The sequence below is a fragment of the Hemiscyllium ocellatum genome, chromosome 3, assembly GCF_020745735.1.
Source record: "Hemiscyllium ocellatum isolate sHemOce1 chromosome 3, sHemOce1.pat.X.cur, whole genome shotgun sequence".
NCBI classification, from domain to species: domain Eukaryota; kingdom Metazoa; phylum Chordata; class Chondrichthyes; order Orectolobiformes; family Hemiscylliidae; genus Hemiscyllium; species Hemiscyllium ocellatum.
The window spans coordinates 6,969,878-6,993,730 of NC_083403.1; the positions used below are offsets into that span (position 1 = coordinate 6,969,878).

Below are 23,853 nucleotides of genomic sequence, written 5' to 3' on the forward strand. Positions count from 1 at the left end.
ACATTTGGAGAATTGCATACAGTGCTGGTCACCTGGTATAGGAAGGATGTTATTAAACTGGAAAGAGTGCAGAAAGATGTATAAGGATGTTACCAGGACTCGAGTATTTGAGTTAGGAGAGGCTGGGTAGTTTGGGACTTTTTGCCCTGGAGTGGAGGAAGCTGACGATAACCTGAGAGAGGCTTATAAAAGGGCATAGATCAGGTGAATAGCCAAGGTTGTTTCCTCCAGGATCGGGGAGTCCAAAGCTTGAGACTCTAGGTTTTAGGTGAGAGGAGAAAGATTGCAAAGGAACCCGAGTGACAACATTTTTACATAATGGGTGGTGCTTATATAGAATGAGCTGCCAGAGGATGTGGTAGATGCAGTTACAACATTTAAAAGGCATTTGGACAAATGGGCCAAACGCAGGCAAAGTTCACTTTAGCAAACCTGGTCAGCATGGACGAGTTCTGCTGAAGGGACTGTATACCTCTGAACCTCAATCTCAGTGGAGAGAAAGTAAAGTTAACATTTTGTGTCCAGTGACCCCTCTTCAGAACTGTGAAAAAGTTGATATGTATGCTGATAATAGGGTGAGAGGAAGAGTAAACAGTACTTGGAAATGGAGCCCAGAGAAAACAACAGTTGGATAGAATTAGTAATGAGTAAATGTCAGCCTGGGAGGATTAATAACTTCTAATGGGGACCATTAGTATCTGACAGTTGTGGAAGCAGCCCATGTGATGACATGATGTGGTGTGGGGTTTAGGGTAAGGACATATGAGAAGGTGCTATGGCCCTAAAGTTATTGAAGTCGATATTGAGTCCAGAAGGTTACAGGCTTCCCAAGCAGAGAATGAGTTGTTGTTCTTCTCGCTTGGACTGAGTTTCACTGGAGCACTGTCGCAAGCTTTAGACAGAGATGTTGGCCAGAAAATAGGGTTGGATTATGAAGTGGCTGGCAGCAGAAAACTCTGGGTCATTACAGAATGTGGATGTTCTGCAAAGCGGTCAGTCTGCATTTCATTTCCTTAATGTAGAGGAGACCACATTGTGGGCAGTGAACACAGTAGGCCTCTCTCCACCCTAATTTTAGCATACGTGACAACTTTCTCTTAGCTAAAATTAGTTTTGAGGTGGGGTCACTGGACCTGACATGTAAACTCTTCTTTCCCTCCACAGTTTCTGCCAGACCTGCTGAGTTTTTTTTCCCAGCAGTTTGTAGTTTTGTTTCTGATTTCAGCATCTGCAGTGCTTTATTTTTGTTTTGTTCAGTGAGCTAACTGATCCCCATCAATAAACAGTGGAGTTGTGTTAGATTGGAGTCTAACCATGGTGGTACAGTGGTTAGCACTGCTGCCTCACAGCGCCAGAGACCCGGGTTCAATTCCCGCCTCAGGCGACTGACTGTGTGGAGTTTGCACATTGTCTGCGTGGGTTTCCTCCGGTTTCCTCCCACAGTCCAAAGATGTGCGGGTCAGGTGAATTGACCATGCTAAATTGCCTATAGTGTTAGGTAGGGGTATGGGTGGGTTGTGCTTTGGCATCATGGTAGCCCACAAACCTACCAACATAACATTCTGAAACAGCTACTGACGAACCCAAAGGACCCTGTAAAAACAACAAAACTAAAGTCATTTACAAAATACCCTGCTGTCACTAGCATCCTTACATACACACAGAAAAGCGATCAGAAGGGCCTGTTTCCACACTGTAAGGAATCTAATCTAAGCCAACAAGGGAATTGGCACATGGAGTTTGCAACCTCCAGAGGACAGGGGGCGCTCTCAGACCTGACTCGGCCTGTCACACCGAGGCTGCCATCTTGGAGCCGGAGCACCTCGTTGTCAGGGGGAGGGTGGAGTTAAGGTCCCGGTTGACAGTTTGCCGGAAACAAACTCAATAAAACCAACACAAAAACAAAACACTGCTAATGTGGGGCATTCCCAATCAACCTGGACAGCATGGTGACTGTCTGGGCCTGAGGCGTTAACCCCGTGTTGGTGACCAGTGCTGAGTATTTCTCCTTGTGTTTTTATTTCAGTCAGAAACCATCAAAAGGAGGAATCGAGAAGCCAACTCTAAACTGGCGGCGGGGAATAAACTGAAGGCTGAAGCTCTACATGGGTTATAACTGACCATTTCCCCAGTCACAAACACTATTCCACTGATTTGTTGGTATTGCTCTGTTTTCATGAAAGTTTCAAATCAACTCCCTAACATATCTAACCGCAAAAATCCAAACTTTCCTCCGGTGGAAACATCAAAATTCACTGTCTGGTAATGATTCCAATCTAAATGGATTGAGGCACATAGACAAGTTTATACTTAAGTCATAATCTGTGCACCAAAAAGTGATGCTGAATTTGGAAAGTGCCTGATTTGTCCATTCTCTGTTGCAAGATGGGTTTTCTCTGAGTATTGTTCCAGTCTGGCCCTGGTGTGTTCCCAACAGGCGCAAGAAAAAGTCAGTTTCCAGCCTGACTTTTGTGAACACTAATCCTTGGTGTTGGTAATTGTTAACAACTTCAAACTTGGTTCAATGAACTGGACCGTATGCAATTGAATATTGGATTTGACAGCTTGGATGAACCATTATTTGGGTGATGATTTGCTCACTGATCCATCAATGAAATAGTAAAGTTTAAATAAATTTGTTGACTTAAAAATTGTGCTCATTTTGAGAAAAGATAATACCTTCATCAAACGGTTGTTATTGTGAAGCTGTTCTGATCTGTGCTTTTTGCCTTATTTATCTAATGTACTGTCTCTCCTTTCCCAGTTGTTACCTGATGCTGTGACCTCTCTCCCAGTATGGCTGACTTCCTAGCTGAATTGTGTGACACTGATCGTTCTAACCCATTTCCGGTGTGGGACAATGGTAGTGTTGGGTATTGCTTCACTCAACTCGTCCTTAATGTACTGCCGCACACAGCTCTGGCTCTTGCCAGCGCCTGCTATCTTAATACCCCTCGGTATGTAAACTTCTCAACAATGTTATTGCTCTGTCTCAAAAGAGGGACCTTGCGCATGGTTGGAGCCTGTGACGACCAATGCATTGCCAAAACATGATTCTGTGCTAGTATATTGAGTTGATCAATTCCAAGTGTGGAGTTTAATGTTTTGATTTGATGACTTTATTTTCGTTCAGAGATTATAAGGGTTCGTTCAAAGGGGTTGTGTTCTGAGAGAATGAAGTTGTATAGTGACAAAGTATCAAATAGTTGGGCAAGATTAGTATAATTTTGGCACTGATCCCATGAAAATCTTGTATTCTTGTTCCTTAACGGTGTTTTTTCCTCTATTGCTGTTAGTTTCTTGGGCATCGTGTTCCCTCTCTGTGGCACGTTAAGTGGCCATTATTTGTGTGAAACCTGGCACTGTGCCAGAAGGGTATTCACATGCGGAAGGGGCATCATAGCTATTTCCCATTCTATCCTTTGTGCTCTTGCTGAGCACATTAGTGCATTTTCCATGAAGGCCGTTATTGCTTATTAATCAGGAACAAGAACTATAGGTGGTTGTGATTTTTGAGAAGATGTTTGCTCAGGTTGAGGTTTGGGTTGTAATTTTGCTTGCTAAACTGGTAGGTTTGTTCTCAGATGTTTTGTCGCCATGCTAGGTAACATCATCAGTGAGCCACCAGTGAAGCGCTGTGTTCTGTCCAGCTTTCTATTTACCTGTCTTGGTCTGTTGAAGTGGGTGATACCATTTCTGGTTCTTTTCCTCAGAGGTTGATAAATGGGGACCAGATCAATTTGTTTATTCACGGAGATCTGGTTGGAATGCCAGGTCTTTAGGAATTCCCGTGTGTGTCTCTGTTTCACTTGTCCTAGGATGAATGTGTTGTTCCAGTTGAAGTGGTCTGTAGCCTTTTTTCTGTGTGTATGTAAGGATACTAGTGACAGCTGGCTTTGTCTTTTGGTGGCTAGTTGGTGTCTGTGTATCCTGGTGGCTAGTTTCCTGCCAGTCTGTCCAATGTCGTGTTTGTTACAGTCCTTGCAGGGTATTTTGTAAATGACTTTAGTTTTGCTGTTTGTTTTTACAGGGTCCTTTGTTCATCAGTAGCTGTTTCAGAGTGTTGGTAGGTTTGTGGGCTACCATGATGCTCAAGGGTCAGAGTAGCCTGGTAGTTACCTCCGCAATGTCTTTGACATATGGTAGTGTGGTTAGAGTTCCTGGGTGTGTTGTGTCCGTTTGTTTGAGATTGTTGTTTAAGAATTGGCGGACTGTTTATCAGGTACCCATTCTTCTTGAATACACGAGAGAGGTATTTTTCTTCTGCTACTCGTGGTTCCTGGGTGCTGCAGTGTGTTGTGGCCCCTTTTAATAATGTCCCCAGACCCATAGTCCCACTCCCTGGCACACTGACATGCAGCTAGCAAAGGAACTTCACTGTAAACTGAAATACCCAGGAGAAGACTCACGCCACTGCACCCACTCTGCCAAAAAATTATTGAACATCATCAAAGACACCAAGATAGAAGATGGTGAAGTCCTGGTCTCCTTCGACATAATGGCTCGATTCACATCAATTAACACCAGCATGGCCAAAGAAACACTACCCTCACTACGAGACAAACCAAGGACACAAAGCCCAGACAGCACCAACTCCATCAGCAAGAACAGCTTCCTCAAGCTAGTAGACCTGGGCCTCACTACTCACTTCCCCTTCAATGATAAGACCTACAAACAAGTCAACGGGACATCCATGGGATCACCATTATTAGGCTTCCTAGCAGAAGCAGTAATGCAGAGACTCAAACAAACAGCCCTCCCCACGATCTAACCCAAGCTTTGGGTCTGCTATGTGGATGACACCTTGCCATCACAAAATGGGACAAATTAGAGGAAACCTACAATATCATTAACAATCTCCTTACTGGTATAAATTTCACCAGAGCAAGAGAACAACAACACACTCCCCTTCCTAGATGTCACAGTGGAGCGAACATTCAGTGGAGAACTGTAGACTAGCGTCTACAGAAAAGGAACACACACAAACCAGATACTTAAGTACAGAAGCAATCATCCCAACACCCACAACAGAGCTGTATCAGGACATTATTTAAACAGGCCACAGCACACTGCAGCAGCCAGGAACTATGAGTGGCTGAAGAAAAATACTTATACAGTGTATTCGAGAACAAAGGGTACCCAATAAACGCAGTCCACCGATTCTTAAACAACAATTTCAAACAAACAGACGCAACACACCCAGAAACCCTAGCCACACTACCATACATCAAAGACATCTCGGAGCTGATTACCAGACTCCTGTGACCCCTTGGCATCACGGTAACCAACAAACCTACCAACACACTGAAACAGCTACTGCTGAACTGAAAGGACCCTGGAACAATATCGAGCAAAACGCAAATCTTTTACAAAATTTCCTGCAAGGATTGTAACAAACACGACACTGGAAATACTGGTAGAAAATGAGTGACCAGGATATATGAATGCCAACTAGCTACCAAAAGGTATGACCCACTATCACTGCTATCCTTACATACAGATGAAGGACACCACTTCAATTGGGACAACACAGCCATCCTAGGACAGGCTAAACAGAGACACACGCAGGAATTCCTAGAGGCCTGACATTCAAACTGGATCTCCATCAATAAACACATCGATTTGGACCCCATTTACCAACCTCTGAGAAAAAGAACTGTGGAGACTGGTTAGCAAGGTTGGATCTCATGGAATACAGGGAGAACTGGCCATTTGGATGCAGAACTGGCTCGAAGGTAGAAGACAGGGTGGTGGTGTTGGAGGGTTGTTTTTTCAGACTGGAGGCCTGTGACCAGTGGAGTGCCACAAGAATCAATGCTGGGTCCACTACTTTTCATCATTTATATAAATGATTTGGATGTGAGCATATGCGGTGTAGTTAGTAAGTTTGCGGATGACACCAAAATTAGAGGTGTAGTGGACAGTGAAGAAAGTTACCCCAGATTACAATGGGATCTGGACCAGATGGGTCAATGGGCTGAGAAGTGGCAGATGGAGTTTAATTTGGATAAATGCAAGGTGATGCGTTTTGGAAAAGCAAATCTTAGCAGGACATATACACTTAATAATAAGGTCCTAGGGAGTGTTGCTGAACAAAGAGACCTTGGAGTGCAGGTTCATAGCTCCTTGAAAGTAGAGTCGCAGGTAGATAGGATAGTGAAGAAGGCGTTTGGTATACTTTCCTTTATTGGTCAGAGCATTGAGTATAGGAGTTGGAAGGTCATGTTGCTGCTGTACTGAATGTTGGTTCGGCTACTTTTGGAATACTGCGTGCAATTCTAGTCTCCTTCCTATCAGAAGGATGTTGTGAAACTTGAAAGGGTTCAGAAAAGATTTACAAGGATGTTGCCAGGGTTGGAGTATTTGAACTATAGGGAGAGGTTGAATAGGCTGTGGCTGTTTTCCTTGGAGTGTCGGAGGCTGAGGGATGACCTTATAGAGGTTTATAAAATCATGAGGGGCATGGATGGGTTAAATAAAAGTGTTTTCCCTGGGGGTTGGGGGTGTCCAGAACTAGAGGGGATAGGTTTAGGGTGAGAGGGGAAAGCTATAAAAGAGACCTAAGGAGCAACTTTTTCACACAGAGGGTGGTACGTGTATGGAATGAGCTGCCAGAGGATGTGGTGGAGGCTGATACAATTGCAACATTCAAGAGGCATTTGGATGGGTACATGAATAGGAAGGGTTTGGAGGGATATGGGCTGGGTACTGGCAGGTGGGACTAGATTGATTTGGGATATCTGGTCGGTATGGACGGGTTAGACCGAAGGGTCTGTTTCGCACTGTACATCTCTATAACTCTTTGACTCCATTACCAAGACACACAACTGGAAAGCGGGACAACCACAGTGCTTTACCGGAGGCTCACTGATTTATGTTACCGAGCATGGTGATGGAACATCTGAAAACAAACCTTCCAGCTCAGCGAGCAAACGTACAACCTTAACTGTAGATGTTTACTATTTTTTTTCCATTAAGGGCCAAATTATATACATTAAATATAAGAGAAGGAAGCACAGGAGGAAACAAAAACCTTACCGAGTTGTGGAATTTACTCCCTGGGTTATCTCGTTGGATAATTAGTTGAAGAGACATGAATAAATTTGAAACAAATGTCGTGAACTACCTTGTCTGTAACTGCGGATGTGACTGCTTGGCCTATCAGCCTGTTCCTACTTTGTAATTTTTAGATGAAGAGTTAATTTAAATCAACTTAACAACAAGTTTATTCTATACATTCAAAATGTTTGAAAAATCTTGAGAATGATAATGTGTACCACCTACATGGTGATAATTAGATTCTTGACAGAATGGAAAGCGAAACAGTGCAGCCAATAAAACAAGAAGATGCTGGAATTTGGTGCTCAGTTCTCCTGTCCACTGAGAAAGGCTCTAGGTTGATGGTTGTAAACAAAGTAAAATGCCCCTGATGAAGTCAGGTTGCTGTTCTGATGTTGTAGCTCACTTGCAGCTTATGTGTTGTAAAGAGCATGTTTTGTGGTAGCTGAATGCTGGACTTGAGTTTGGGTGTTTATTGCTCATGCTGATGCCCAAAACCATCATAGGTGCTGATATCACTTACTTTAATAACAAAAACATAGTAATTTAAAATCTTCTGAATTTGATTTTTTTTTCTTGCAGGTCCCGCTGGCAGAGTTTCACCTGGAGCTGGGAATGTAGGATTATCATCTCCTTCGTTCAGGTGGCTCTTTTCCTCTTTGATGTGGTGACAGTCATCTTTTTTCCGAACTTAAAAACTCTGTGGCTCGAGGTCCTGGTGGACTCTGTTGCTGTGATAGCCTGGCTTATCCATGGCCTGGCAGTGGTTGCCCTCAGTAAGTCTCAGTATGGCCGCTCGCTGGGTCCAGCAATATTGCCTTTCTTTGCGGTCCTGCCTGCCCCTGCATTAATTATCAACCTGATTGCTGATTGTCAGATCGGACAGGTCACATGCTCCGATTACCTTTCCAGCTGGTTGAGATTCATTTTGATCTGTGCAGAATTAACTTTGCTCCTTGTTTATCTGGTTGTGCTGGTCGCATCCCAGCCTGGAAGAGATGAAATGAACCCAGAACAGGAGCCATTGTTGCAAGATCAGTCTGCAGGATCTGAAGGAGAGATTATGGCTGAAGATGGAGCCAGCTGGATCTCTCACCTTTTCTACTTCTGGATGAACCCTATCATGAAGCGTGGCTACAAATTGCAGATTAACCAACCCAATGATGTTTACCAGCTACCACTGAAACTTCGGACCCATGACATAGAAGAGCATTTTCAGAAATGCTGGCAGAAGTGTGTGTTGGAGGAGGCATCCAAACAAGAAAAGAAACAACGCAAGTCAAAATCTGATGGTAATCAGAGTATTGATGGCCATCAGCACATCCGCAGAAGTTCTTGGCGTGACCAGCAGAGGTCTGAGGCAGCTCAGAAAGATGCCACATCTCCGAATGTCACCAAGGAAGTGCATCTGCTCTCTGTTTTGAATAAAGCCTTTGGCTGCCGTTTTTACTCCCTTGGGCTGTTAAAGTTCATAGGCAGCATGTTAGGCTTTGCGGGACCACTTCTTTTAAACTTGCTGGTGACTTTTATGGAGTCGGACACACAACAAATGACCAAGGGCGTCTGGTACGCACTGGGATTGTTTCTCAGCACTTTTGTTGGTGCTGTTCTCCTCAACCAGTTCAATTACCGAGTCATGACCATCAGCCTGATGGTCCGTTCAGCTCTAATATCTGCAATCTACCGCAAATCTCTGCGGGTCAACACGACCACTCTGTCCACATTCTCCGTGGGGGAGATTGTCAACTTCATGAGCACTGACACAGACCGGATTGTGAATTTCTTTCCTATCTTCCATGACTTGTGGAGCTTACCCTTTCAGTTTGGGATCACTCTCTACCTTCTATACCAACAGGTTGGTGTAACCTTCCTAGGAGGCCTTGTGATAGGCTTACTGCTGGTGCCATTAAACAAGCTCATTGCCAGCAAAATTATAGAGAATAGCAAGAAACATCTGGGACAGAAAGACTCCAGGGTCAGGGTAAGTCTTATGTAGATTTGTGTAGAATTTACTGAAAAACAGTGAGCCATTCTGTCTGGTAGTTTACAGCAATATTTATGCTTTGTATGAGTCTTTTCCCATCTCGCTTCATCTGACTTTTAAGACTGTAAGACCATAAGACATAGGGGTGGAAGTAAGGCCATTCGGCCCATTGAGTCCACTCCGCCATTCAATCATGGCTGATGGGCATTTCAACTCCACTTACCCACATTCTCCCCGTAGCCCTTAATTCCTCAAGACATCAAGAATCTATCAATCTCTGCCTTGAAGACATTTAGCGTCCCGGCCTCCACTGCACTCCGCGGCAATGAATTCCACAGGCCCACCCCTCTCTGGCTGAAGAAATGTCTCCGCATTTCTGTTCTGAATTGACCCCCTCTAATTTTAAGGCTGTGTCCATGGGTCCTAGTCTCTTCGCCTAACGGAAAAAATTTCCTAGTGTCCACCCTTTCCAAGCCATGTTTTATCTTGTAAGTTTCTATTAAGTCTCCCCTTAATCTTCTAAACTCCAATGAATACGATCCCAGGATCCTCAGCCGTTTATTGGCACATTATTCCTTTACCACCACGTGCAAGTTCCCCTTCAATCCACTGCACCTTCAGTTCGACCGGATCCTGTGCAGCTCCCTTTTTTTTGGTAAAGAAACACACGGCCCTTTGAGCCAGCACCACCATTCAATATGACCATTGCTGATCATGCAATGTCAGTATTCCATACGGCTTTCTCTCCCTATGTCTTGATCCCTTTACTCGTAAAGGCCATGCCCAGTTCCCTCTTGAATATATCTAACGACCTGGCCCCAACAGCTTTCTGTGGGAGAGAATTCCACAGGTTCCCAACTCTCTGAGTGAAGACGTTCTTCCTCATCTCAGTCTTGAATGGCTTACCCCTTATTCTTAAACTGTGATCTGTAGTTCTGGACTTCCCCAATGTCAGGAAGATTCTTCCCGCATCTAGCCTGTCCAGTCCTATTAGGATTTTATATGTTCCTACAATATCTCCCCCTCGTTCGTCCTAATTCCCGGAGCACAAGCCCAGTCGATCCAAATTTCCTTTAAATGTCCGCCCTGCCATCCTAGGAATTGAGGGGTGATAAATATAGGACAGATGTCAGAGGTAGTTTCTTTACTCAGAGAATACTAGGGGCATGGAACACACTGCCTGCAACAAGAGTAGAGTTACCAACTTTAAGGGCATTTAAATGGTAACTGGATAGGCGTATAGACGAGAATGGAATAATATCGGTTAGATGGGCTTCAGATTGGTTCCACAGGTCGGTGCAACATCGAGGGCTAAAGGGCCTGGACAGGGCTGCAGTCTTCTATGTTCTATGCATCAGTCTGGTTACATTCTCTGACTCCATGCACCAATCCGTTTTGGCCCGGCACAACTCTACTTTTTATCCCCAGGTTACTATTTAAATGCTGATCGGAGACTTTTAGAGCCCCGTTTGCATTAATTGTCTGTCTCTTAATATTCTTTCTTTGCTAAAAATTCCTGCTTGAACCTCCTGTGTCTTCATTCTTTGTTCTGTCATTCACATGACACCTATTTTGAACATCCTTTTTCTTCTTCACCTCAATCTCTATTTCTTTTGTTATCCATGGAGCTCTGGATTTGCTCATTCCTGACTCTGCAAAACTATCCCTTCTTTACAGGCAATCCAACCTTCAGTTATAGTTTTGCCCGCCAATCTTTCATTCCAATCTATGTGGATGAGATTAATTCTTACCCCTTAAACATTTGTTAATAATAGTTTTGATTAGTCCTTATTTTTTTCTGTAGGGGACCTAAACATTTCAGTCCCTGGTTTATGTTGTCTAAATGTCCCCACAGTGTTCCCCCACTGAACTATTTGGTCTCTTCATTTTCAAGAACCGTGCCTTGCAATGCCTCCTTTATTATTGCACTGGATTATACTGCTATCATTCCTGATGAAGGGCTTTTTTCTGAAACGTTCATTTTCCAGCTGCTCGGATGCTGCCTGACCTGCTGTGTTTTTCAAGCACCACTCTAATCTAGACTCTGATCTCCAGCATCTGCAGTCCTCAATTTTGCCTACACTTTTGCCTATCAAAACATTTCTCCTGAATCAAAGGAACTCTTGCTTTTCTTGTCCTTTACATGACTAATAATGAAAGAATAGTTAAGATAGAAGCAGGGAGTTATTTCCATTGCAGGTGAATCTAAGACGACAAAATTAGGGAGGGAGATCAGAGCTGTGCTGGAAAACACAGCAAGTCTGGCAGCATCCGAGGACCCGGAAAATCGACGTTTCAGGCAAAGGCCCTTCATCAGGAATCTGATTGCTGATGAAAGGCTTTTGCCCGAAACGTTGATTTTCCTGCACTTTGGATGCTGCCTGACCTGCTGTGCTTTTCCAGCACCACTCCGATCTTGATTTTGATCTCTAGCATCTGCAGTCCTCACTTTCGTCTCAAAATTAGGGGGAGCAGATTTAGGACTGAATTGAGGAGGAACTTCTTCACTCAGAGGGTTGCAAATCAATAGAATTCCCTGCTCAGTGAAGTAGTTGAGGCTTCCTTTTTGAATGTTTTTAAAGCTAAGATAATTTTTTGAATGAAGGGTTACGGTGAGAGGGTGGGTAAGTGGAGCTGAGGCTCCGGAAAGATCTTACTCGAAGGGCCAGACGGCCTACTCCGACTCCCGCTTCTTACTGTTCTTATTCCCATTCCTGTCTGTATTCAGATAATTCATATCTCCTGTTGTAATTACTTTGTACGTTTTGCACCCCTCTGTAATTTCATTGTAAATGTGTTCCTTGATATTTTTTCAAATAGTTGGTGGTCTGTGGACATTGAGTAATGGAATTGCACATTTTTTTCCCTGAGCTGAAGCCAAAGACATTCTGATCCTTTCCCTCTCATGCAAAAATGTTCTTAATCATTGTTGCCATCACAAATTCACACTTTCTAATGTTTCCTGAACACCTTTTATTCAGAATATTTAAGACCGAGTCCTGCCCCTCTGAGCCAGGTCCCCAGGTACCTAGTCCCTAGGCCACTTTCATGTGGCAATCTACACTAATGACTCTCCAGTGTTATTTACCATTCTCCACACATCTACATTAATGTTTCAAACAGTAACCTTAATTTAAGCTTTATTACTTTCTCCCTTTTTGCTTAATGGATAATGTACTCTTCCTACCTCTATTTGTCCCAATATTCTGTGTGCCTGGTATTCCTATCTGATATGATCTAAGACCATGAGAACAGAAGTAAGGCATTCTTCACAACAAATTTGCACCACTATTCAATGAGATCATGTCTGATTTGATAAAACTCAACTGCACTTTCCTGCCTTTTCCCCATAAGTCATTGATTCCCTTAACTGACTAAACATCTGTCTATTGCAGCCTTAAATATGCTTAACAACCAAGTCTCAGTAGCCCTTTGTGCTAAAGAAGTTTACAGATTCACTATCTTCTGAGACACAGAAAGAATCGTTCTCAACTCTGCATTACTGCGTACCGCTGATAATCTTTCATTGTCTTGAAAATAAAACAATCCATCAACCTCGATCTTCAAACATCAACCTCGACCTTCAAACTGTTTAAAGATCCACTGCCTTTTGAGGAATGGAATTCCAAAGACTCTCAGCTTCAGAGAAAAAATGTTCCCTCATCTTTGTTTAAATAATCTCCCTCATTTTCAAATGGATATCCCTAGTCCTAAATTCTTCCTTAGGAGTATCCTTTCAACATTCACCTGGTCAAGTTCCTGCGGGATCCTATATTTTTCAATTCAATAATGTGCGACTCTTCTAAACTTCAGAGGATACAGGCCTAACCTATCTAGCCTTTCCTCATAAGGTAATCACTCATTCCAGGCATTAGTCCAGTAAATCTTCTCTGAACTGCTTCCAATACATTAATAACTCTCTGTAAGTCCAGTGCCTATTCCACAGTTTCACCAATGCCTTGTATAGCTGAAGCATAACCTTATTCCTGCATTGAATTTCCCTCACAACAAATGGTAATGTTCACTCAGATTTTAATAAAGCCATGAGAATAAGGAACAGCAGTTGGCCGTTCAGCCATTGAGCCTGCTGTCTTATCAATAAGATCATGGCTGATCCAACATTTCTCATGTCCACCTTCCTGCCCTTTGCTCCTAACTCTTGATTCCCTGACTCTATTTCATCTTTAAATATATACAAAGATTCTGTCGCAGAGCTGTCTGTGCTAAGGAGTTCCAAAGACTCACCATCCTCTGAGTGAAGAGATTCTTCCTCATCTAACTCTTAAATTGGTGCCTCTTTATTCTGAGTTCTAGACTCTCCCCTGAGGGGAAACACCCTCTCAGCATTTACCCTGTCAAGCCCCTTCAGAATCCCATCTGTTCCAGTGAGGTCACCTCTCATTTTTGTAAACTCCATTGAGAATAGTCCCAACTTGTTTAGTCTTTGCTCATAGTCAGTCCCTCTGGGCAGCACCGTAGATTCCTGATTACTTGCTGAACCCGTAAATACACCTTCTGCAACTAATGCACATGGGCACCCATACCTCCTTGCATTTCACAGCTCTGTAGCTTCTCACTATTTAGATAATTTTAAAAATTCTTTCTGTTAAAATGGACAATTATATATTAGGTTAGATTAGATTCCCTACAGTGTGGAAACAGGCCCTTCAGCCCAACCAGTCCACACTGACCCTATGAGACCCATTTCCCCCTGACTAATGCACCTAACACTATGAGCAATTCACCTGGCCTGCACATCTTTGGACCGTGAGAGGAAACTGGAGCATCTGGAGGAAACCCACGCAGACGCGGGGAGAATGTGCAAACACAACACAGTCGCCCGAGGCTGGATTTGAATCTGGGACCCTCGTGCTATGAGGCAGCAGTGCTACCACTGAGCCACCCTGCCACTTATCCCGCATTATTTGCCAGATCTTTGTCCACTATCTTTTTTATATCCTATTGTAGGGTTTTTAATGTCCTCTTTGCAATTCACTTTCCTAAGCATCTTTGTGTCATCAGCAAATTCAGGTACCAGACCTTTGGTCACTTCATCCACATCATTGATATAAATTGTCAAGAGTTCAGGCCCCATCACTGTCCCATGTGGTACACCACTTGTCACATCCTGCTAGCCTGAAAAAGACCCATTTAGTCCTCCCCTCTGTTCTGTGTGAGCCAGCTATCCATGGCAATATGTTACTCCCAACAGCACAAACTTTGACTTTCTGAAATAATGTTTGATGTGGCAACTTATCAAATACATCTCGAAATCTAAATCCTTTGTATCCACTGGTTATCCTTTATCCACACAATCAGTTCCTTCTTCAAAGAACTCCCTTTGACAAAACGATATCAGCTCTCCCTGGTACCTTGAACTTATCCAAGAGCTCTGGAATAATGAAAATTGCTTCTAACATTTTCCCTATGACTAAAGCTAAGCTAACTCCCTCTATACTACATCATTGTTCGATCCAGAGACCAAAACCATGTCCTCCTTACCAAAGTGATAACCAATGGAGCTGAAAAATGTGTTGCTGGAAAAGCGCAGGAGGTCAGGCAACATCAAAGGAGCAGGAGAATCGACGTTTCGGGCATAAGCCCTTCTTCAGGCTTATGCCCGAAATGTCGATTTGCCTGTTCCTTTGATGCTGCCTGACCTGCTGCGCTTTTCCAGCAACACATTTTTCAGCTCTGATCTCGAGCATCTGCAGTTCTCACTTTCTGCTGATGACCAGTGGAGATGACTGCTCAACAGAGCAGTGGCTCATCTCCTTAATGAATATGAGATGCCACCAGAAGCAGCTAAAGATGAAGAAACTGTTCAGGAAAAAGCTCAACATTGAGTGGCTGAAGAACCAAGCAGACTAGCGCAATTTACAACAAGGTCTTCACCAAAATCTCCAAAGAGTTCATTTTCATGAGTGGAGGACCTGTGAAAAGGGCTGAAGACAGCCGTCGTCTCAAACTGTGAAGACCTCATTGATACAAGAGCAGACGATGCCAAGATTGGTTTGACGAGAATGAGTGCATCATCTAAGACCTCATGACCAGAAAAGGAAAACCTCTGTGTGCTTGGCAAAACAGCATAGTCTGTGAGGCAAAGAGGAGAACTCATCAAATAGCAAAGGCGGAGTTACAAAGAAGAACTGGGGAAATCAGGAACTGATGGTGGACTGAGAAAACTCTTTGCTGACGAGCACGACAGTCAAGGCCTCTCCTTGCCACTGAGCCAATATGAGAACAATGCCCTTGACCTGAAAGGACGGAACCCTTGTGAAAGACAGAGAAAACATTAGCCGCTGGTGGAGGGAACATGCCTAAGTACTCCTTAATTGATGGAATTGTTAGTGAGGACATGTTTGAGGAAATTCCCCAACTCCCCATCAAAGATAAACTTGGACTCCCTCCAAGTGTGGCAGTGGTTGCCAGACAATTTCTATCCATGCTAGCACCTTGCCTCTAACACCATGGGCCTTAGCCTACTTAGTAGCCTCCAATGAAGCACATTCAGAAGCCTCTTGTCTGGTTAAGATAGGAGACAAGCAGGAATATGTCATCACCCCCACCCTTTTCTCTGTCTTCATCACCACCACTCTTTGTCTTGTCAAGAACAAGCTTCCTAGTGGTATGTACATTTCTACAGGACAGGCAGAAAACGTTTCAACCTGAACCAGTTGAAGTCCAACAAGAAAACAACACTGATCTCACTTGTGGAGCTTCAATGTGCAGATGACAATGTCAGCTCTGCTTTCTCAGACGAGAACCTTCAAGCCTAACTTAATGCCTTCAAGGAAGCATACTGAAGAATCAGTCTCATCCTCAACCTCAAGAAGACTTTAACCGTTCAACCCACCCCAGGTCAAGTTCTGGACCATCGCTCCTTTCAGATCAACAATGTTCCGAATGTGGAACATTTCTCCGACTCAGGAGGCTAGCTGTTATTGATGTGTATTTGCCTGTTGCATACAAGATGCTAATACCAAGATCCTTGTGTATGAGACAGTCATCATTCTGACTTTTGTGAATGGCTCCAAAACCTGGACTATGTATAGACATTGTGCCCCTTCATACAGGAGCTTCCTCCAAACCTGTTTCTTCTGAACAAGGGTTTCCCACCAGGTGTTGACATCCAAGTTGCGTTTCTTGGGGGACCCTTGAAAAGTACCATCAATGTTGTTTGAGACAGATTCTCCATATTAGATGGGAGGATAGGCACACGAACATCAGCATCCTGGAAGCAGCAAACAGCATCAGCAGGAGACTATCAATCATCCAAAACCAGCTCCACTGGGAGACCATGTGCTGAGGTTACCTGAGTTGTGAGTACCAAAGCAAGTCTTCTTCACCAACCTCAAGGAGGTCACTCAAACAAGAGAAATTCAAAGACAAAACAAGTGTTACGAAGGCTCTCTGAAGACATCCCCCAAGAAATGCAGCTTGGATGTCAATACCTGGTGGGAAACCCTTGTTCAGAAGAAGCAGGTTTGGAGGAAGCTCCTGTATGAAGGGCCCCAATGTTTGAGAACCCTATCAGAAGGGTGAAGTGCTGAAAGGAATGTCAATGATCTCCAGGCCAAGGAGCCATCCCACCACCTGGTAACACCTGACAAATGTGTGGTCAGAGATATGACTTTAGGATCAGCTATACATGATCCTACAGATGTCCATACCAGTGATATGAGATTTCCAAGGTGGACACTCATGCTTGTTAGAGAGTGAAAGCCATTGACAACAATGATGATGATGCTCCTCAGCTCCACCCAAATTGATTTTGCATTTTGATCCTTTGATTTAAGATCATAGTATCAGAAAAGCATTATGGAACAAAGGAGGCCATTCAGCTGATTGAGTCATCATTGGCTGAATCTTTATCCTCTCTCCCTAATGTATGAATGACCTTGTCCCTTATTAAGAGTGCCTCTTAGCCTATCCTTCCAAAATGACAAATAACCTTGAATCTTTGGTGTCAAACCTTTGATCATGATTGAACTCTGTCTTTGTAACAGCAATATATCGTTCCCATTCATCTGAATGTTTGCCTTTGAATCTTCAACTTTAATATGAATGAAGGGTGCTTTGTAAACATTATTCTGCACTCTGAATCTATTTCAGACTTGCCTTCGCTTTGTCTGTATTCTTATTTTGCTTCCTACTTTTCTTCTTATTAACAGTTTTGCTTCTTTCCAATCTGAGCTCACTGGTTTCTATTTCTATGTCAATTGAACTCAGACCTTCCCCAGTAGCAGCAGTGAATGTGTTTGTGATAATATTTGTCTCAGCCCTGCTATGATGCAACCTGTTGGTCTCATACATGTTCCATCTACCACAAAAACTTTTCCCAATGCCTCAGAAATCTGATGCCCTCCCTCTTTCACCAGTTCTCCAGCCACATGTTCATTTGTCAGTTCCTCTATTTTTATGATCCATGTAACATGGGACTGAGAATCATCCTGAGAGACTATTTTTAGGTCCCATTTTCCAAACTCTTTCCTAGCTTATTTAAAATCTGCTTTTAGTTCATTTACTTTCCCATCCATTGTGCAAGTGCCGATGTGGGCTATGACATCGGGCAGTTCACCCTCTTGCCAGAAAGGTATCCTGTATTCTGACTTGACTGAGACCATGGATCATGGAGTTTGATTTTGTGGCTGCAGAATCACTTCGCTGTTCTTGTAACCAAAGAATGTCCTAATGCTTTTTTCATCTTGTCTTGTACAGCCAGCCACTAACTTGGCTGTGATTAGACTCTTCTGAGGGATTACCACTCTCTCAACAGTCCCCAAAATGGAATACCCTGATTAGTGAGCAAGATTATTTCAGGAGATGGTTGCACCACCTGTCTGCTTCTCTTTGACTGCTTGATTGGTCACCCCTTCTTATCCGTGTGTCCACTCAGTGGTATGACACCTCCCTAAACGTGGTACCGACATTGTTTCCTGCCTCACACATGCACCAGTTTGAATTCTGAAACCCAGAGTTGATACTTGTGCAGATGAATTAGCCCATGCCACAAGGTGGACATTCCGTTCAGCTAAGCCATATATTTAATTTAGAAAGTATTTGCATTAAGTTGAATAGCTTAACAGTGACCCACTGGTTAACTTCTTCCACTCAAAGTCAGATTCAAATACTGAGGTGTGAAAAAAAGTGATAATCAAAAAAACCTCCCATCCTTTCCAAACCCCTCCCCGCCCGATCTGCCACCCTCTCAGTGAACTCCCCCTTTGCGAGTTCATGTTGCTCATTCTGCTTGAAATCTGCACTTTGCCCTGAGCACTCTGAATTTTTACTCCCTGCAGCAGAAACCAGGTTGGACTGGTTAATGAATTAAATACGTATAGACGTACGAAGTTTCTGTAGAAAGAGACAATTCGGCCCCATCGTGTGAGCTCTGCCCTTCAACAAGATCATGGCTGATCTATTTGTATTTTAAATTTCACTTTCCCATCTTCCCCTGATAACCCTTGACCCTGCCTAACAAAGATCTATCCACCACAACCTTAAAAAGATTCAATGGCTTCATTGCCTTTTGAGGTGGGGAGTTCCAAAGTTCCATAATCCTCTGAGAGACAAACACTCTCCTCATCCCTGTCTGAAAAGACAAGCACTAATTTTTAAGCCATCCCTCTTGTTCTAGACTGACCAACAGGAGGAAACATCTGAGAGTATTCTGAATCAGTGTGTCAAACCATTCTGAATCTTACACACTTCAACCAAATCACTCTTCATGAATCAGCTACTCTCCAGCAGTGTTTGCTTATCCATACCTAATCCTGTAAGAAACAGCCTTTATTTTCTTAACACAATACTTGTTATATGTTAGCGGCAGATCAGACCATATTTGCAGAAAGATATTGTCACTGAATGGTTTCCATTCACCAAGCTCACTCTTACATCGAAGCAGAGAAAGCTGGAGCAGGAGTAGGCCATTCAGCCCTTTGGGCCTGTTCTGCTATTCAGTATGATCATGGCTGATTGTAAAACTCAGTTCCTGTTCTGAATTTCTCCCCAAAAACTTTGATCCCTTTGAATGTTATCTAACTCCCTTTTGAAAGCACTTAGTGTTTTGCCCTCAATCACTTTCTGCGACTCAAACTCTCCAGGTGAAGAAATTTCACCTCATCTCAGTCCTCAGTGGCTTACCTGTATCCTGAGACTCTGACCCCCTGAACTCCCTGGTCAAAAGGAACATCCTTCCTGCGTTTACTCTACCAAGCCATGTTCAGAGTTTTATGCAATTTCCCCGCTCCCCCCCCCGCCCCCCTCGCCCAGTCTTCGAAATTCCAGTGAATATATTCCAATCTCTTTTTATCTGTCAATCCTGTCATCCCAGAGATCAGGCTTTTAAACCTTCAATGCATTCCCTCCATGGCCAAAATACCCTTTCTCAGAGAAGGAGAGAAAAACTGTTCACTAGAGCCTGGTCCAATTACAACAAGATGTCCCTGCTCCTGGACTGGAATCTTCTCACGATTGGTGAGAAATATTACATTTTACATTAGGATTAAACCTTGACCCAACATTGTGGGCCAAAGGGGCCTGTTTTGTGCTGTACTTTCTATATGCTTTGAAAGCCAGTGTAATGTTTGCCACCTTCATTGTCTGTGGCCCCTTGCGTGCTTGCTTTCAGTGACTGATATACTGGATTCAGTCCATTGACTCCTATTTCTGTTTTTGACCCATATTATTTTGTAAGGATATGTCCACACAGCATAGTCACACAGGGTTCATCTGATGAAAAGTCACTGGACTCAAAATGTTAACTCTGTTTTTCTATCTACAGATGCTGTGAGACCTACAGAGTTTCTTCAGCACCTTCTGTTTTTGGGTTTCCTCTCCCACATCTGGTTACTATGTGAGAGAGGATAAGATCTCCTTTATTAAGCTCTGTGTTCTCTATATAATGGGAGAGGGGAGACTGTCGGATGAAATCCTGTCTCCTAAGCTGTCAGCAGAACGGGGAAAGGGAACCTCTGTATCATGCTGTTGACTTGGAGTGATGGTCCTATTCATCATCATGGAATCATAGAATCCCTCCAGTGTGGAAGGAGGCCATTCCTTGATTCATGCAATAAATGTTCCTTCGGGCTGCACTCTATTTGTTTGTGTATTTGCTAATCTGTCTTTTCTTGCTTTCCCAGCTGATGACTGAGATTCTGTTTGGAATGCGTGTAATAAAGTTCTACACCTGGGAGAAACATTTCACTGAAAAGGTGGCTGAGATCCGGGAGAAGGAGCTCAGCCGTCTCAAAGTCATCAAGTACCTGGATGCAGTTTGTGTTTACATGTGGGCTGCACTTCCTGTTGTGATCTCCATCCTTACCTTTGTCACCTATGCTTTGTTGGGACACCAGCTCACTGCTGCCACGGTCAGTGATTTACCATGGGACAAAATGTCTCTGTTCTCTGATTTTATTTGACTGTTTTTCCCAGTGCTTTGCTCTTACTTCAGTGCTCTATTTAGGGAGTTGGATAGACTAGTGCAGGAAACCCATTGTGCATTTGGCTGGCCTTCAGAGTATGAGAAAGTTAGGAATGAAGATGCTGGAGATTAGAGTCAAAAAGTGTGGGGCTGGAAAAGCACAGCACGTCAGGCAGCACGCAAGAAGCAGGAGAATCAATGTTTTGGGCATAAGCCCTTCATCAGGAATGTGTTTCTTGATGAAGGGCTTATGTCCAAAACATTGACTCTCCTGCCCCTCGGATGCTGCCTAACCTGCTGTTCTTTTCCAGCTCCACACTTTTAGGCTCTGGCCCCCAATAGTATGAATAAGATATATCATTGTAGCCTTTTGGAGAAATTTATCCTCTTGATTTACAAGGGCAATTGTTGATAAAGTGGTTTGGAAACAAGTAATGTTTAACCTCCTGACTGGACAGTATAACATCACGGGAGATAAATGTAGAGCAACTGATTGATGACAAAACACTGTTAGATCCCATTGGCTGATAGGTGACTCCATTTACAAAGTAATTTGATTAACTTCCTGACTCCCTGAACTAGCTGAGCAAACTTCTTGGTTATATTTAACAAGGTGGCTCACTACAACCTTCTTTGGGGTAACTTAGTGATGGACAGTGAAGGCTCATGTCATGTCAATGAAAAGAATACGAGGTACTAGATGGTAGGATGTAACATTAGAAAGGTGAAACAAGATGTGTAAGTTTATAAGAATTCGAAGCATGAGGAGGCTGTTGGCCCTGTCGAGCCTGTTTTGCAACTCAGTAAAGTCATGGTTGAAATGATTTCCACCTGTCCTATAAAACGTGACTCCCGTGTTGACTTCGCCTGGAATACAGTCAATAACCCAACCTGCGCCACCCTCAGTGGAAGCAAATTCCAAACACTAATGGCAGTATGAGAGAAAAACATTCTCCTAATTTCTTCCTTGATTAGGAGACCGCTTATTTTTAGACTCTTATTCCTAACTGTCGAAACCCCCCCAATTTTGACAACCTGAACCCTGCAAGACTCCTCAGAATCTGTTCGGTTTCAATAGTGTCACCTTTCATTTTTCTAAATGCCTACAAATATCGGCCTAACCTGTTCAAACTGTTTAGACATTCCCATCATCCAAAGAATCATGAGCCTTCTCTGAAAGGCTTTCAATGCAAGTGTATCCCTCCTTAACTAAGGATACCAGAACGATGGTTTGTGTTCTATGTTAGAACATAGAACATAAAACATAGAACAATACAGCACAGAAAGGCCCTTCTGCCCACAATGTTGTGCCGAACATTTGTCCTAGCTTAAGCACCTATCCATGTACCTATCCAATTGCCGCTTAAAGGTCACCAATGATTCTGACTCTGCCACTCCCACAGGCAGCGCATTCCATGCCCCCACCACTCTCTGGGTAAAGAACCTACCCCTGACATCCCCCCCATACCTTCCACCCTTCACCTTAAATTTATGTCCCCTTGGGACACTCTGTTGTACCCGGGGAAAAAGTCTCTAACTGTCTACTCTATCTATTCCCTTGATCATCTTATAAACCTCTATCAAGTCACCCCTCATCCTTCGCCGTTCCAATGAGAAAAGGCCGAGAACTCTCAACTTATCCTCGTACGACCTATTCTCCATTCCAGACAACATCCGGTAAATCTCCTCTGCACCCTCTCCAAAGCTTCCACATCTTTCCTAAAATGAGGAGACCGGAACTGTACATAGTACTCCAAATGTGGCCTTACCAAGGTCCTGTACAGCTGCAACATCACCTCACGACTCTTGAATTCAATCCCTCTGCTAATGAACGTTAATACACTATAGGTCTTCTTACAAGCTCTATCCACCTGAGTGGCAACTTTCAAAGAGGTATGAACATAGACCCCAAGATCCCTCTGCTCCTCCACCTTACTAAGAACCCTACTGTTAACCCTGTATTCCGCATTCTTATTTGTCTTTCCAAAATGGAGAACCTCACACTTGACAGGGTTGAACTCCATCTGCCACTCCTCAGCCCAGCTCTGCATCATTTCTAAGTCCCTTTGCAGCCGACAACAGCCCTCCTCACTATCCACAACTCCACCAATCTTCGTATCATCTGCAAATTTACTGACCCACCCTTCGACTCCCTCTTCCAAGTCATCAATAAAAATTACAAACAGCAGAGGACCCAGAACGGATCCCTGCGGAACTTCACTTGTAACTGGGCTCCAGGCTGGATATTTACCATCTACCACCACTCTCTGACTTCGACTGGTTAGCCAGTTCTCTATCCAACTGGCCAAACTTCCCATTATCCCATGCCTCCTAACTTTCCACATAAGCCTACCATGGGGAACTTTATCAAATACCTTACTAAAATCCATGTACACTACATCCACTGCTCTACCCTCATCCACATGCTTGGTCACCTCCTCAAAGAATTCAATAAGACTTGTAAGGAAATACCTACCCCTCACAAATCCATGCTGGCTGTCCCTAATCAAGCAGTGTCGTTCCAGATACTCATAAATCCTATCCCTCAGTACCCTTTCCATTACTTTGCCTATCACTGAAGTAAGACTAACTGGCCTGTAATTCCCAGGGTTATCCCTATTCCCTTTTTTGAACAGGGGCACAACATTCACCACTCTCCAGTCCCCTGGTACCACCCCCGTTGACAGTGAAGACAGAAAGATCATTGCCAACGGCTCTGCAATTTCCTGTCTTACTTCCTACATAATCCTAGGATATATCCCGTCAGGCCCAGGGGACTTGTCTATCCTCAAGTTTTTCAAAATGCCCAACACATCTTCCTTCCTAACAAGTATCTCCTCTAGCTTACCAGTCCGTTTCACACTCTCCTCTTCAACAATACGGTCCCTCTCATTTGTAAATACTGAAGAAAAGTACTCATTCAAGACCTCTCCTCTCTCTTCCGACTCAATACACAGTCTCCCAGTACTGTCCTTGATCGGACCTACCCTCGTTCTCGTCATTCTCATGTTTCTCACATATGCATAAAAGGCCTTGGAGTTATCCTTGATCCTAATCCCAAAGATTTTTCATGCCCTCTCTTAGCTCTCCTAATCCCTTTCTTCAGTTCCCTCCTGGCTACCCTGTATCCCTCCAACACTCTGTCTGAACCTTGTTTCCTCAACCTTATGTAAGCCTCCTTCTTCCTCCTTACAAGACATTCAACCTCCCTCGTCAACCAAGGTTCCCTCACATGACCATCTCTTTCCTGCCTGACAGGTACATACATATCAAGGACACGTCGTATCTGTTCCTTGTAAAAGTTCCACATTTCAACAACATCCTTCCCTGACAGCCTATGCTCCCAATTTATGCTCCTCAGATCCTGTCTTGCAGCATCGTATTT

The 23,853-nt window shown here is 43.6% G+C and overlaps 1 protein-coding gene across 3 annotated transcripts in view; it reads left to right on the forward strand.

Moving 5' to 3' along the window:
• Positions 1–1,924: 1,924 nt before the first annotated feature.
• Positions 1,925–23,853, forward strand: part of abcc10 (ATP-binding cassette, sub-family C (CFTR/MRP), member 10) — a 193,418-nt gene continuing 171,489 nt past the window's right edge. The window contains exons 1-4 of one of the 3 annotated variants that reach the window (XM_060848104.1): positions 1,925–2,262; positions 2,765–2,957; positions 7,642–9,040; positions 20,188–20,415. In XM_060848104.1, the coding sequence (XP_060704087.1) occupies positions 2,797–2,957; positions 7,642–9,040; positions 20,188–20,415 (1,788 nt within the window). In that variant the 5' untranslated portion in view covers positions 1,925–2,262; positions 2,765–2,796. The remainder of the gene's footprint in view (positions 2,263–2,764; positions 2,958–7,641; positions 9,041–20,187; positions 20,416–23,853) is intronic. The other 2 variants (XM_060848120.1, XM_060848112.1) reach the window with 2 other exon arrangements.